Raw genomic sequence first — 14,538 nt, 5'->3', positions numbered from 1 at the left:
CGAGCGGGAGCGGAGGGCAGAGCCCGGCGGCCCGCGCGGCTCCGAGCTCCGCCGTGCCCGGGGCCTGCTCTGCCCCGCGGCTTCCTACTGCTCCTCGGGGCCTCCGGAGCGAGAGGCTGCGGCTGCTGGTTCCTGAGGCAGTTTATTATCTCCGGGGGGCCGAGGTGCCCCCGGGGCAGGTCACCGCTGTTCAGAGTTACTTCAGCTTACACTGCTTGCTGCTAGGCATCCTCTGCGCGGCCTGTATCACCGCTGTTCTCCCCGCTTCCCTCCAGCAAGAGGCACCGGGGGCACTTGCCTTTACAGTCTTATTGTCTAATCATAACATAGTCTGCTCAGAGACTTTTTTTTTTTTGAAGAAAAATGCATAGGGTTTTGTAAAGCACAAAGCGAATGAACCCAGTGATTACTAACAAATAATGAAAAAAGGGCACGTTTTGATAGATGCAATAAATCTTTATTACACGTTGTATTTTAGGATCACTTTTACATTCCTAGATAAAAGAGATGATACAAATAAATATAAGCTGTAAAACCTATGGACAGAACTATCGACAGGTTCTTTGTCTACAGATCGCCTAAGAGAAGGTCAAGATCAGTGTATCTCCAAGGGGCTGTGAGTTCTCGTAAAGACAGCAGTGCCCACGAGGAGACCCTCGGGCACTTTATTTCAAAAAGAGGGGACTGAAGAAGGTAATAAGCGCCTAGACCACAGAGAGTTAAACCCACCACCGTACAGTGCAGAGCAAACAGGACGAGTATTCTCATTCAATTCCATCTCAGCATCTAATTACGGCTTTTGCAGGTTATGTTCTTCAAATTTGTGTTTTAACACAGCAGCAACAGACCCACAAGAGTCACACTGCTCCTTTTAAACCCTGGTGCACAGTAAACAGATGAGAAGAGAGGATAGATCCAGTTTAGAGGTGTCTCTCTGAAAGTTGGCAAACACTCTATGTTCAGTGAAGGCGGACTTACTACATCAAAAGGAAAAAAAAACCTCTTGAACAGAAGCCTGATCTGTATAATGCATCGATGTAGTCCAAAGTGCTAGGACAGAAGTATGTGTTTTTGAAGATCAAGCAGCATGCAAATATTTTTAAAAAGGCAATCAGACCTATATGAAAGATTTTAAGAAAGTGCTTTAATTCCTATGCTTCATTTTCACGTGGTGCTTGCTCCCAGAGCCAAAGACCTACTTTTACTGCATGTAACTTTTAAAAAAAGTTAGATACCATTATACAGACCAGAGCAAAGATGAGAAGGATATTAAACATTACTGTGAAGAGACTATGATTGCACACACTGTCCAAGGGCCTCTTCCAGGAGTCTGCTGGATTTCCTGTCTTTGGCTGTTAACCTGCAGRAAGCCCAGATGGTTCAGATAACACCCAGAGAGACGCAAACTTGGCAGGATCATTTTTTAAAAACTTCAGGACAGAACTCAGTACGTTTTGTAGGGCTATGACAATATATTTTATCTTAATATCAGTGCCACTGAGTATCTATTCACGGGTAAGTCAACCAAAATGAGAATCTAAAAGCTTCTGTAACAATCTGAGATTGCCCATGAATACACTAACCACATCTCTATCCACAGCTCCGATATAAATACAGTGACTAAATATCCAATATTATTCTTTTTCCATCCTATTGGATTTCTTTCACCTTGCTAATGAATTTCTACAAAATTAAAAGCAGAGCTTTTCTGACATATTAACCAGCTAGCTTATTAACACTAAAACGAGAACAGTTTGGGTTTGCACTGTGATTTCCACTGTACCAGTCCTGCCACAAGGGGAGTTTTCAGCTTTTGTGTTTAATGTAGAATTCCCTATGGAACAGCAGTGACTGAAGAAGTACGCACATGTGCAAACACAGTTGTGTCTGTGCATGCATATTCATATAGAAACATATGTGTACATAGATACGTACATATATGTGTACATGTATTATGTTGCTATTTCAGGTTGTAGAACCCCCTTGTTTCATGTCAATTTTTCTGAGTGCTTAAACCGTACAATTATCTTTTAAAACGCTGAAGTACAGGAGATTATGTGCTAGAGGGAAAAAGCAGGGAGAGGGAAAGAAGATGACACTATGTTATGCAACAAGAGCCAATTAAAAGGCTCTTTGTACAAAAACAGTGGTTTATAGAAAGAAAGATTAGGCCAGGTTTCCATTTTCAGGTTGAAAGAAATTTGTCAGATGGCTACTCTTTCAACTATAGGCAAACCCCTCTTTCCTCCACCAAACTAAAATATATATATATATATTAATTTTGTGATCCAGAAAAGTACTCCATGAATCAAAGCAGCTGAGTCAGAATTTAACCCGGGCCCACCTGGGCAGCTGGCTCACCGAGGCATCATGCCCGCAAGATGCGGAGGTGAGCTCTGTGCTGAGTGTTCAGTTCCTTCTGCTCATGGGGGTCAGATACAATGGAGTTCTCCAGCCTGGACGAAGTCACTCAGTGGATACTTAACGAGCACACAAGGTAGAGTCCATACATCAGAGCATTTCTAAAACCAGGCAAGTCCTCATACACTCACACATGTCAGTCTGGAGGAAGTCATCAGTGAGGAAGAGGAAACAGGTAAAAACATTCATAGGATGACAGCCAACAGCAACCAGAAAAAGTAACATCCCAAGTCTCAGTACACGTTGAACTAAAACTTACAACCGAGCTGTGAGACACTAGACAAGAACACCTTACTCTGTCTTCCACAGGGCAGTTCCACCTCCCTCTACCCTGCCACACAAGCCTGCAGCATTACAGCAGCCTGCTTTAGTCATAGGGCAGCTTTAGAAAGAGACCATCAAAAGCAGGAGTTCTTCCTCCCTTGTTTCAAAGTACAACCCCTGGAATTAATATCAGATTCCATCACTCAGACTCAGTTACATGGGGCCTTCACTCCCACCAGGCCCTGAGCGGTCTGGGAGGTGGAAAGGGAAAAGTTCTAATGTGGAACAGGTGAGACACAGAAGGTACCGAATACTGAACCTCCTTAGACACCATAGGGGAGGGACCATACTTACAAGAACAGTGCACTTAGAGATAGCTTCACATTATGGAGCTCTGCTCTCTATCCAGCCTAAAGGTGAGAGTAGAGTCAGCCCTATGAGCCTGCTAGGAAGAAAGCTCCAAGCCAATGCTACATTTCATATGAACAGTGGGAGATTTGAGAAAATGGCCGTCCATCACCCCACAGTTCAAAGAGTCAGTATGGATACTGGTTTAAAATGTCAGGGGTAAAGATGGAGGCAAGAGAGAGGAAGATAGCTATGGAGCTGGCACTGGTATGCAGATGTATTCGTTGACAAGGTGGTTCCTATTGACAGGGGTAAGGTCTGTATGTCAGTTTAGAGGAGCTCTTAACTTATGCCTGTAAACAAGTAAAGGATTTCAGTTTCTATTGCTTCCTTTCCAGAGAGCACAAAGATGCTTCCAAGACCCTTTTTTGTTCTACATTTCTAAAGGGAGGCACAGCTATCTAGCTCTGAGTATGTGATGACAGCTGCCATCCTGACTGTTCAGACCAATTTATTAACCCCAAATGATGATGCCAGTCTTTTAAGCAGGAAGAGGAAAAAAATAAGCACCTAGTCAAGTTTGAATATACCCTCTGCTTTTTAACCTCATTTGGTTCTCACTATGAAGTTCTGTAGTGGTGGTTCTGCTGAGATGACTTTCAACTCTGTCTTCTTATTGCCCAACAGCAAAAAAAAAGCAAAAAAAAAAAAGCCCAGTGCAGCAAAAGGGCTAGTGCAGAAGGAGAGACGGTGACGCTGTGAGGTGATCCCCATGCTTCCCATTGCTTCTAATACACTTTAACGTACCTCATGCATTTCTGATTTCCTAACTAAAATCTGTTTCCCACAGAGGCTGAATTGCAAGCACGTATCTTCCTGTGGCTCAATGCACCTGGACTGGCACAAGTCAGTTAAACAGCAAAGAGGCCACCTCCAGGGGAAAGGGTTTGGAGTCTGGCTGGGAGTTCTCTCTGCAGGTTTTTACTTGTCTCTGCTCTCAGAAGGCAAAGGCTGTTCACGCCCTGGAGAGGAATTGCTGGTTTTACTTTGGAACCAGCCCTCGTGACTGTGGATAAAGCTGAGAACTATGGGTGCCTGCTGAAGAGGATCCCCCTGATTTCCTTCCAGTTTTAGGCCTGAAGAAGTAAAAATGAAAAAATAAACAAAAAACCCCAACAATGTCACCTGTTACTCATCAAAATTAATATCCCAAAAGCTGACAAATTTTACTGGATTTATTCTCTAATCAGTCTCAGCTTTTCCTTCTGTCCTATGTTCCCCTCTCTCTATCTCTGCTTTACAGCCAATTCAGCCTTAACTTTATTGACAAGAAGTGCAAACAGACAGCAACTGTATTGTACCTCTACTGTTAGCTAGTCTGCTTACTAAAAATTCAACTCACCTGGATTTTGACTTTTTATTTGAAGTGCTCTCAAAGGTTGAAGCATCTACCTGTATCTCATCTTCATCCTGCAGAGCAGCTTCTAGAGCGGCCTGAACTTTGGGAGCAATGGCTGGACCCTCATAGTCTCTAGTTGTTCGGCTGGGCATGTCAAGCTCCAGTAATACAATATTCTCTGCCTGAGAAAGTAGAAGCAGAATCAAAGTCTAAACGTTTTCATGCAAATGAATTCTTTCCCTCCATAAGCTTATTCTAAAGTACTTTATAAATAGATGCAAGACACTAAAAATTTACATCCCATAGAAGAACTAACAATCCTCAGAAATTCATATGCCCCCCCGATCAGGAATATGAACATATGAAGGTTGTAACCACATTTGGGCTTACCCTGTACCGGGCTTCTGGACGAATCATCATGGACGTCCTGGCGTGCTGGCTCAACGGCCTCTTGTATCCTACAGCGGATACTGGTCTTTTCATCATCTGCTGGTTACTGGAGAAACATGGCTATTCAGTCTATTACACATCAAAACCAAAGATTCCTCTTTGAGTATATGAGCTAAAATGTCTGCAAATCTCATATGGAAATCTGTCCCAAGTGGGCAGAAACTACCAAGGCTGCATTTCTAGGAACAGTCCTCCACATTGTCTTCTACAGTTAGAGACAATGAGGTAGGACAGTTATCCTGTGTTATCTGTTGCCCACACAAAGCAGAGGATTTCTACATATTTTTACTACACAGACCACAGATGCATTCAGTTACATCCAATTTTCTAAATTTGCTCTAGGGAATTTCCTGTGTAGAGGGTCAAGAGCTATCCACAGCTCTTGCACAATCATTTCTGAGAGCTTTCTTGTTTAAAACAGGAAAGAAATATGATATGGTTTTATGCTATTTTAGTGGTGAATGCAGTATTATATCTAAGTTACATATAATTATTGGGATCATGTGGAAAAAAAATTTTAATCTTCCAAGAATTTTCCTAACCCTACATTCCTATTTTACTAAATCTACTAAGAAGAATTAAATCTTTATTTTATAATATAGTAAGAAGTTAAAAACTTTGGAGGGTGCCAGTTAAAATCCCAATTCAACCCCTCTGTTGGGGTAACTCTTGACAACCTGAAGGCTTGCTTTACATGACCTATAATCCCATCCTAAGTAAAAGTTTAGAGGTACACTCACTCCAGACGGGTTATGGGATGCAGTTTCCACTGGTCCTCCTCTTCATCAAAGAATGATCTGTTCATTATCTTATTCTTTTCTTCCAGGGGAATAAAATTTTCAATAATCAGGTGCCTGTAGACAAACACAAAAGTAGGAAATACACAAGAAAATTAATGGATGATCTTCCCCACTGCTCCTCTCCCACTGACTTAATATTCTTTTCTCATGTTTAAATCTTGTTCTACAAACATGTGGAATGCAGTCCCTCCTTTCACTCCCCATCCAAAGAAACCATCTCTGTCAGAGTTAATGGCAGGCAGTGAAGTGCTGGGACTTACTTTAGCTTTAGTTCCCTGGTAAGCTCATTCTGGGTCTGTTCCAGTTCCTGACGCTCCTTGATGTGCTCTTCTTGGAGATCATGGATCTCTGCCTTCACAGCCTGCAGCTTGGAAAATAACTGGAACAAACAAGAAGAGCCAAAGTCATAACTCCTCAATGTTCCTTTCAGTTTCACATACAGCTTGATTTTTTCCTAACCCACTGCAATTTTTTTTTTTTTTTTTTTACCTTTTTGAGTTTTTTGGTCTTTATGTCCACCTCTTGCTGTAGAGAACTATAGGTCTCCTTCAGTTCCAGTGTTTCCTCATCCCGACTTTCCATCTGTTGTTGGATTTCTCGCTCCCGACGTTTCTAAAAAACGTGATATACTATATCAGAGACCACAATTATGCTTCTGACATACATGAAACCAACACTCAAGATGTTTTTACTTCCCTGGGATCCAGGGCTTTTGCTTTAGCTTCTAGTTCTTCCTATTTCTTGCCTTAGAAATACCAGAAGCATGTGCTCTTCTTGGTCTTTATTTTGCTGAAGGGCCTATTGGAATTGTCATCAGATAGTGCAAATAAGTGCTCGGGCTTCAATTAAAGGAATTAAATGTTGTGTTTAGATTCTTTTTTCTTCCTTTTTATCAATTCATATTAGTCATTTCAATTAAACAATCATCAAAAAAAATGTGTAACAAAACAAACTTTTATCCACAGTAAACATCCCTCCCTTGATCTAACTACTGAACTGTCACTCTCTGGGGTCTTTCAATTAGTTCTTCACTCAGATATTTCCAGTCAAGATAGGACATAAATCTTTGATGTGAAAAGCTAGGAGAAAACTATTATGAACCTTCTTTGCATATTTCATACAGCAACAAAAAGGACACAAGCCCTTCCCCTTTCTTTTGAAATTAGTGATTGCCATTAAACCAATTTCAGGGTTAATCTTGGGCAAACTTGTTTATAGTTTCTCCTAATATAATGTTTCATGAAAGTTCTGCAGCTAGAACAAACGTTCTTCCTCATACCTGTTCTGCAATTTCCTGCCGTTTCTGTTCCAGGATTTTCTGCTGTTCATTTGTGTGATCCACAATATTTTTCCCTCCCACCAGAAGCTTGCTTTCCATTGCCTGAAAGGAAAAAAAAAGGTCCTAAGTTTCTCTCTCAGTGATCATCTAATCAATCCTTTCCACAGAATACAACTTTTTCTCCTGTGTATACAACTTCTTTATGAGGGCAGTTCCCTTACTTAACATCCTGTTTAAGTCATCTGCTTCAAGAATTACTATTTCTTATAATTCCTATAAAACTGTGGGATTAACAAAACAGTAACTTGCTTAGAATTACACACTGCTGCAATGTGTGGCAAATTTGAAGAACTAAAATGCATACTCTCATGTAAAAAAAAMCAAAAAACAACCAAACAAAAAAACCCAACTTTTTAATGATTCATTCCAGAATGAAGCATTTTTGTGCTATGGCTTGTAAAAAGATTTATCATCACATTTTATTCTGCTGATTGCTTAAGATCCTACAAGAACAGCACATAAAAACAATGAAGCAACTTGTGAATGCTGAAATATGGAATTAATGGTGCAAATTAAAATAATTTCAACTTCTATCTAGAAATAGTTATTTTAAAATCTTCTGATCTAAGCATAACTCGTCACTGTTTTCAAATCTTCTTTTGAAATATCTTTCCAATTTGGGAAATCTGCCATTCTCCCCACAGCCCTAAATTCCCTTCAAAGAGTCTGATGAGGAAGAATTCTACCTTGATTTTAGCACTCAGCATTTCTGTTGCTTCCTTCTCTCGCCTCAGGTCCTCCATTTTCTTCTCCTTCTCTTTCAGCAGTCTCATCTTTTCTTCTGCTACCAAGCTGTGATCCTCAACAATAGCTTTCTTTTCAATCTCTAACTTTTCTTGTTGTTCCCTCCAATAGTCATCTTTGTCATCCCCTTCGTCCTCACCCTCTTCAGTATCCTCCTCTTCCTCCCCACCATCTCTCCTTCTTTCCCTCCTCTTTCTTTTGCCAATAGACCGTTTTTCCAATTGTGCTTTTAGTCGAGCAATTTCTTCCTGAAATTCTCGTAGCAGAGCATCCTTAGGATCCTCATTCACTCTTGGCTTGTTTTTGATGTTTTTGGCACGATTGGCATATCTCAGTGTTGTAAGAGTTTCCTCTACATTGTAAGAGGCAGGGCCTATATTGGCCACCATCACAGTCTTGGCATTGCCACCTAAAGAGTCTTGAAGAAGCCTAGTTAGTTTTGAGTCCCGGTATGGAATGTGTGTGCTTTTGCCATCTACTAGGGCAGATATAACATTGCCCAAAGCTGAAAGGGAGAGATTGATTTTAGTAGCTTCCTTTAACCTTTCACCCTGTGCTCCAGTCTTAGCTTGGCGCTCGCTGCCTGCAAGGTCTACCAGGTTAAGTTTTCCGACACGTATGTGATTCTCTCCATCAAGTCCTAACTCACTGCATTCAATAGTGATCACAAAAATGGCATGAGAACGAGAGCTGTGCTCATTCATGTTGGTGGCACCAACTGAGCGATTTTGGTTTCCCACATTCATGACATGCTCTATCTCTTTGACACTCTTTGTAACAAAGGAGGACAAATCCTTAACATATACACCTGTGTCTGGTCTCTCTTTCAACTCCAGCCTCTTGGATTGATCCTTTGATAACAAGTCTCTGATTTCTTCTTGGTATATTTCCAAATAAGAAGCTCTAACTAAGTACTGCTGATTTTGAGATCTAGAGATGTGGGTGAAGATGTGGTCAAATGAGTTGGGGATGACTCCTCTTTTTTCAGGATCACCACGCACTCCTTCCATGGTATATGTTTTCCCTGTCCCAGTTTGCCCATATGCAAAGATCGTCCCATTAAACCCTTGCAAAACAGAGTCCACAAGAGGTCTGAAGGTCTCATCATAGAGTTCAACCTGTTTGGAATTCCAGTCATACACAGCATCAAAGGTGAAAGTTTTAGGCAGTTCATGAGATGTTCCCCTCGGATTCTTCACTGAAACCTGCCCTAACTTGACATCCACGTTAACAACTTTTTCATATGAAGCTGTCTTCTCTTTGCTGTTCATTGGCCGGCATCGTACCACCACCCTAACAGACTCAGAGCTCTTTAACTTGGACATGACAGCAGGTCTATGGCTGGTGTGATCTGACCAGTGAATGATCCAGTGCTAGAAACCTAAAAAAGAAACAAAGGAGGAACATGTGAATGCAGTTTTCAGCAGATGACAATTTTACACAAAGCTAAAGATTCAGCTCATCTATTTGAGCAGCATTTTGCATTCATTAAGTTGTGAGGGATTCTGAAGCATAAAAATAACGTACAAGACAAAAACTTTAAAAAGCGCTGAACTGACGCAGTATTATTTTACAAAAGCCCGTCCATCAATCAGTATCGTTTATACAAGCTATGCTGCAAAGAACCTTCATCAAATCACATCTTTACAGCTGGGACAGATCCTTTTCTTGACCCTTAAAACAGTAATAATGCTTTTAAAACTATTTAAAAAAATTAATGCTTTGCCATGGACATCCTTTGTGGTCTGGTATTAACTTTTTGTTTTAAATCTCGCACTGTGAAAATCCAACGCAGAGTTGCTCTTTCCATATTGCTCAGGATGCAGCTCACAGGCTCTTGAAAGGAAATCAGCCAAGTACTTAGACCAAGTGCTTCACCTACCTACCAGATTTGAAGAGAGATTGTAAAACAGAAATACAGTACTTTCAGAGTTGCCTCTTCTTAGGCCTCCTGTCTATTGAGGAAACATTTTCGTTTTTAKGAGACATTTATATTACAATAATTTTGCCAATCCCCTTCATATGTTATGTGATGTGTCATCAGGACCATCCTGCCACAAAGGTTTAAAACTCCTAACTGGGGTTTGTTAAAGAAAACAGTTCTCTGGAATGCAGCCCAGATGCTTTTCTCTCTTCTGTATTAAAGCCACTTTTTAAGCCACTTTCTCAAAGCCTAGTTACAGTATAATAGATGTTTGGTTGGACTGCAGCCACTGCTAGGACACAAGATAAAATCATTACATAGTTTGTCCATTTCCAAGACATCATATCTCCTGCATATTCTGCATTTCCACAGTTGGGGAAAATAATGTTAACTTTACTGTCTGTCAAAGAATCAAGTGACAGAAGATAATTGCTACACAAAAATATAAACACAGCCTTGCAATCTAGCTCACTGCAAAGGAAATCATTAAAGCAACCAAATGTAGCACAGTCTTCTAGCACTAACAAATATCATAAAACAAACCAGTAAGAAGAGTAAATTATCCCAGTGAGGTGGATGCTGAAATCAGTTGACAACTAAGAGGAATATTTACACCACCTAATTTAGCTAAGCTCCAATGCTTGTTACCCTAGAATGCCTGTTTAGTCCGTGTTTGTGCCACCATCCAGGACATTGTTTCAGTGCTGTAAAGTCAAATCTTCCACACCACAAAATTCAAAGTCACTTCTAATCCTGCCCACGAGGGGGACTGAAGGGAGAGGCACATTCTCGCCAGTCTCAGAAGCCTGACTGCCTCCGACAGGAACAGTTCAAGGCTCTGTGTCTCTGCATCCCTCGAAACCACAGAACTCACGATCTTTCTATCTCGTTTCCAAAACTTCCTTGTCGATATTGATTATGCATTTGTATCTGTTGCAAAAATACTTAAAACGGAGGGCAGCGTTCCCATCTTGCATTCAGCAGAGAGTAGAAGGGAAAGCTATAAAGGTGGGATAACCTGCATTACGCGTTGTCTATTCCTCAAGCACCCAAAGGGCCTCAGGGTGCGATATGGACATCAGCCAGGATTTGCCCTTCTCAATATGCTTTAGAAGGTGAATTTCACCTCCTTCATATTACTTCTTATAAAAATTTCATAAAGCACTCAGTGACTGGAGCCCACCCTGTTCTTCCTCTAATGGGATTGCCCTTGTGGATGGGTTCTGCAAACTAACACTACTATCTTCCTCAGCTAGAACTCAGGCACCTGTTTTCATGGGGAAATTGAAGATAATCATATTTGCCTTAGATATTTCAAGCAGAACTGCTTCACACAGATCTATGCTATTATTTTTCTTTTGCCAATATACTTTTATCGGGATCTTCCATAAAAGCTGGCTCTATAATAAAGTATATTCCACACTCCTGCTCTGGTGCACCACCTGATTCAGTACCATCTGCTTTACAAGATTCAGCATTAGTCTAAACTCATATTGCACAAAATCCAGTTCACAGATCCACGCTGTTTATGACTCTGTGCTGCAGAGATGAAGAAACGCGCTGGTGCATTCCCCAGTCATTAGTACAGTGAGCTACCATTTAAATCAGAACAAGATGACTGTGTTATTACTCAACGATAGCCTTGCACTAAAGATCTAGAACTGCACAGTTTGTGAAATGCAATGAGGAGATTTCTAATAAACTTTTTTTTTTAACGTATTTTTCAGGTAGGATTTTGAATACTTCCACAAACTGCAAGTAAATGTAAAACAAATACAACGTGGAAATCCCAGGTAGCACTGAAATGCATTCAGTTTGGCCTCCTCAGGACTTTCTTGCTGCTCCACTACCAGCTAGATCTGCAGCAAAACCAATGCATTTCGCCTGTGGTTTTTTTGCTCAGTAATTGCATGTTGTCTCAGGAGATCCTCTCAAATAACACGACAGAGAACTTCAGGAGCAGAGCTAGAGACCGGGAAAGAAAGCAGCTCATTTCTACCCCAATATCCCTACTGTCAGTCTCCACTAAAAAGAATAACACCAGGGCAACAACTAAACGTATTTAATAACATGTTTAGAAACCTCAATATAACCCTCAGAATTTCCTTGTTGTCATGAGGGAAAACCACTTGCTCCCTTGTTATTCCCATGAAAGCACTTGGTAGTTAAAGAGGAAGAAGACAAAGGTGTACTGAGGTGAGCAAACTGGACAACCATCCAGAAGAGCTTTACAACTTGCATAATGAATTCAATCTACTATAGGAATCTTAGATTGCTACTGAGTAAGAAACAGGAATACATTTCCCTCCTGCCTGACAACTCCAGATAAACATGACCTTATTGTCTGACCCACACGGAAYATGTATTTTAGAATATGAACAGAGAAAGAAAATATTTGAAACAGGGACAAGACTTGCAGAAGCATAAAAAGCAACTCTCCCTCTACTCATCATGAGTAATTACAAATACTTACAAATATATGCTTATTCCATATTTACCTGAGATAATCCTATTGTCCCAAACACACAAGGGCCAGTTTTTTTTCAGATAAGTTTACATAAGAAATGAGGCTTCACTTGCCTGCACTATTATGGTGAACGTTCATATTGGCAAATACTCAAATTAGGCATGAGTTCTGAAAAGAGGAGCCTTGATTTATTATAGTAAGGGTAATATCCAAAATATTATTTAGATAAGTAGTACAGCATTTTTAAGAGATGCTGGCTAGAATTAAACAAACATAATTAAATTAAACTTCTAGTAGTCTCCTTTTTTCAAGATTATTCACAGTCACCTGGAAGTTAAAAGAAAAATATCCAGCATGCGTACTCTCGGACAGCGTTGGCAGAGGTATATATTTAACAAGAATTATGACGTGATTCCCCGTTCCTTTGGGCGTATCTCATTAATGTGAGCTTGATAATCTTTTGCCACAGTTCCCCATTTCACTTCCAAGTCCCTTTGCAAAGTCACAAAAAACTTATCTCACCCCTGATTTGGGCTATTGTCATAACAACCTGTCGTGAAACATCTCCACTTAATTTAGCTACTGCTACAAACAGTTTACTGAAAGTATAACAAATTATATTTCTTCTCAGATTTACCCAAATACGTGATTTCAAAAGTAAGGAACAATTTAGTTTGTAGCATTTATATTGGCCAAAAATACTACTGTAAAGCTTGAACTGCATGGAAGAGCTGGAAAAGGACACCTAGAATAGCTTGGAAATAAAGTGCACTGCAGGTCACGGTACCATTTGTTCTTACACTATGGGGAAGGATTTTATTTTGTGAAATTATTAAGTCTAAAGCGATCTGGATCAGTTCCTTAAGCATCTTAATCTGTTAGATTTCAAGGTTGAGATAAACACATTTTAAAATGTTTTCCAGTTGACCAAGAGGGGAAGACAGGTGGAAATCAAAGCATTTGGGGTTTTTTTTTCCTTTTCATATAACATGAAATCGCACCTGGAAAAATAAGCAATGCCACAATTTGACTTTAAGTTCATGTAACCACTTATCATCAGAAAGTTTTAGTCGTCAGAGCTGGTCAGGCCTGGCCCAGGCCCGTGGAGCGCTCGGCCCTCAGGAGGCGTCTAGCACCACTTATCCAATCCCCCTCACGCAGGCTGCAGTCCCGAGGCCTCTCCGCTTCCCGGTTTGAGCTTCAAGACCTGCTCAGGAACATTCTTACTTCATAGTTTTGTGTATAATCTCCAAGTACTACTTAAAAAATTCCGTGGCTTTCTTGAGTTTAAATCCTTCAAATATTTGTGGGCTTGTTATGTCTTTGCTTATTTGCTTTTGTCTTTTACCCTTTCCTCATAAGCCCGTCCCCTCTTCTTTGTTGTTGTTCTCTTCTAAACTCCCTCCAGTTTCTCTCCAGTACCTCGCTAAGGGCTGAACAGGGCATTTCCAGTGCAATTGCCTGAGCTAGGCAGATGTTCGCCATCTCTCTGCCCACAGCGCATTTTCTGCTACCCTGACACCGCAAGCCCTTATTTAATTTGTTGCCTGTAATCATCTTGGTTTGTTTCAGCACCGCTGCTTCTCGGATGTCACCCTCCCACAGAGCGATTATAGAGTTACATAAACCCCAGCCCCACGTGCGCTCGAGGTCGCCGTTCCATTTCTGGTGCCCGCTCGCCTGCACTTCGCCCATCAGCCACACAGCCGCAACACCCTGCACAGCAACCGCGCAAAGCGTCAGCTCTTCGGTCGGCATTGCCGCCGCCCCACCGACCCAAGGAGCGAGCAGCACCCACGTTTGGGGCGGATGGGAGCACGTGGGGCGATGGCTGCAGGGCGACGGCAGCGGCTCACGCGGCCGTCCGAGCTGGGAAGGGCGCCGCGGGCCCAGACCCAAGCGGGGGACGGCCTGGGCGTGCCRAGGGCCGAGCGTGTCCCACGTGCCCCATGCCACCCCAGCCCGGGCATGGTCACCAGCCCCTCGCAGGCTGCCCGGGGATGGCACCRCCCTTCACACGGCCACACGTGGCTTCGCCACCCTGCTCCGCCACCGCGGGCTGGGCACGAGCACGAAGCAAAGAGGGACATGAGCAATCCCCCAGGCCAGCACACGCGTGTGCAAACGGGGATGCAGGTGCCCCCCTGGGCTGGCACACGCGTGTGCACGCAGGGGCAAAGTGACCCTCTGGCACACGCGTGTGCACACAGGGATGAAGTGACCCTCTGGCACACGCGTGTGCACACGGGGATGCACGCGCCCCCTGACACGCGTGTGCACACGGGGCGCCCCCGCCGGCGGGCACGCGCAGGTGCCCCGCCGCACAGGCCCGCACAACGGGGCCGCCTCGGTGCCCCCGCTACACACGCGCGTGCAAGGGCC

General features: G+C 42.3%; 1 protein-coding gene across 3 annotated transcripts in view; it reads right to left on the bottom strand.

The window, feature by feature from the left end:
- Nucleotides 1-48: 48 nt before the first annotated feature.
- KIF3B (kinesin family member 3B) overlaps nucleotides 49-14,538 on the bottom strand; it is a 20,543-nt gene continuing 6,053 nt past the window's right edge. Inside the window, exons 2-9 of one of the 3 annotated variants that reach the window (XM_026072406.1) lie at nucleotides 7,708-9,146; nucleotides 6,962-7,063; nucleotides 6,172-6,294; nucleotides 5,943-6,061; nucleotides 5,623-5,736; nucleotides 4,823-4,928; nucleotides 4,436-4,614; nucleotides 49-2,562 (exon numbers count right to left, since the gene is read on the bottom strand). In XM_026072406.1, the coding sequence (XP_025928191.1) occupies nucleotides 2,541-2,562; nucleotides 4,436-4,614; nucleotides 4,823-4,928; nucleotides 5,623-5,736; nucleotides 5,943-6,061; nucleotides 6,172-6,294; nucleotides 6,962-7,063; nucleotides 7,708-9,090 (2,148 nt within the window). In that variant the 5' untranslated portion in view covers nucleotides 9,091-9,146 and the 3' untranslated portion in view covers nucleotides 49-2,540. Of the gene's footprint in view, nucleotides 4,170-4,435; nucleotides 4,615-4,822; nucleotides 4,952-5,622; nucleotides 5,737-5,942; nucleotides 6,062-6,171; nucleotides 6,295-6,961; nucleotides 7,064-7,707; nucleotides 9,147-14,538 lie in introns of those variants that run through there. The other 2 variants (XM_026072326.1, XM_026072479.1) reach the window with 2 other exon arrangements.

This window comes from Apteryx rowi, unplaced genomic scaffold (assembly GCF_003343035.1).
Source record: "Apteryx rowi isolate R43461 unplaced genomic scaffold, aptRow1 scaffold_0, whole genome shotgun sequence".
NCBI classification, from domain to species: Eukaryota; Metazoa; Chordata; class Aves; order Apterygiformes; family Apterygidae; genus Apteryx; species Apteryx rowi.
This window is presented reverse-complemented; position numbering and strand designations above follow the sequence as displayed.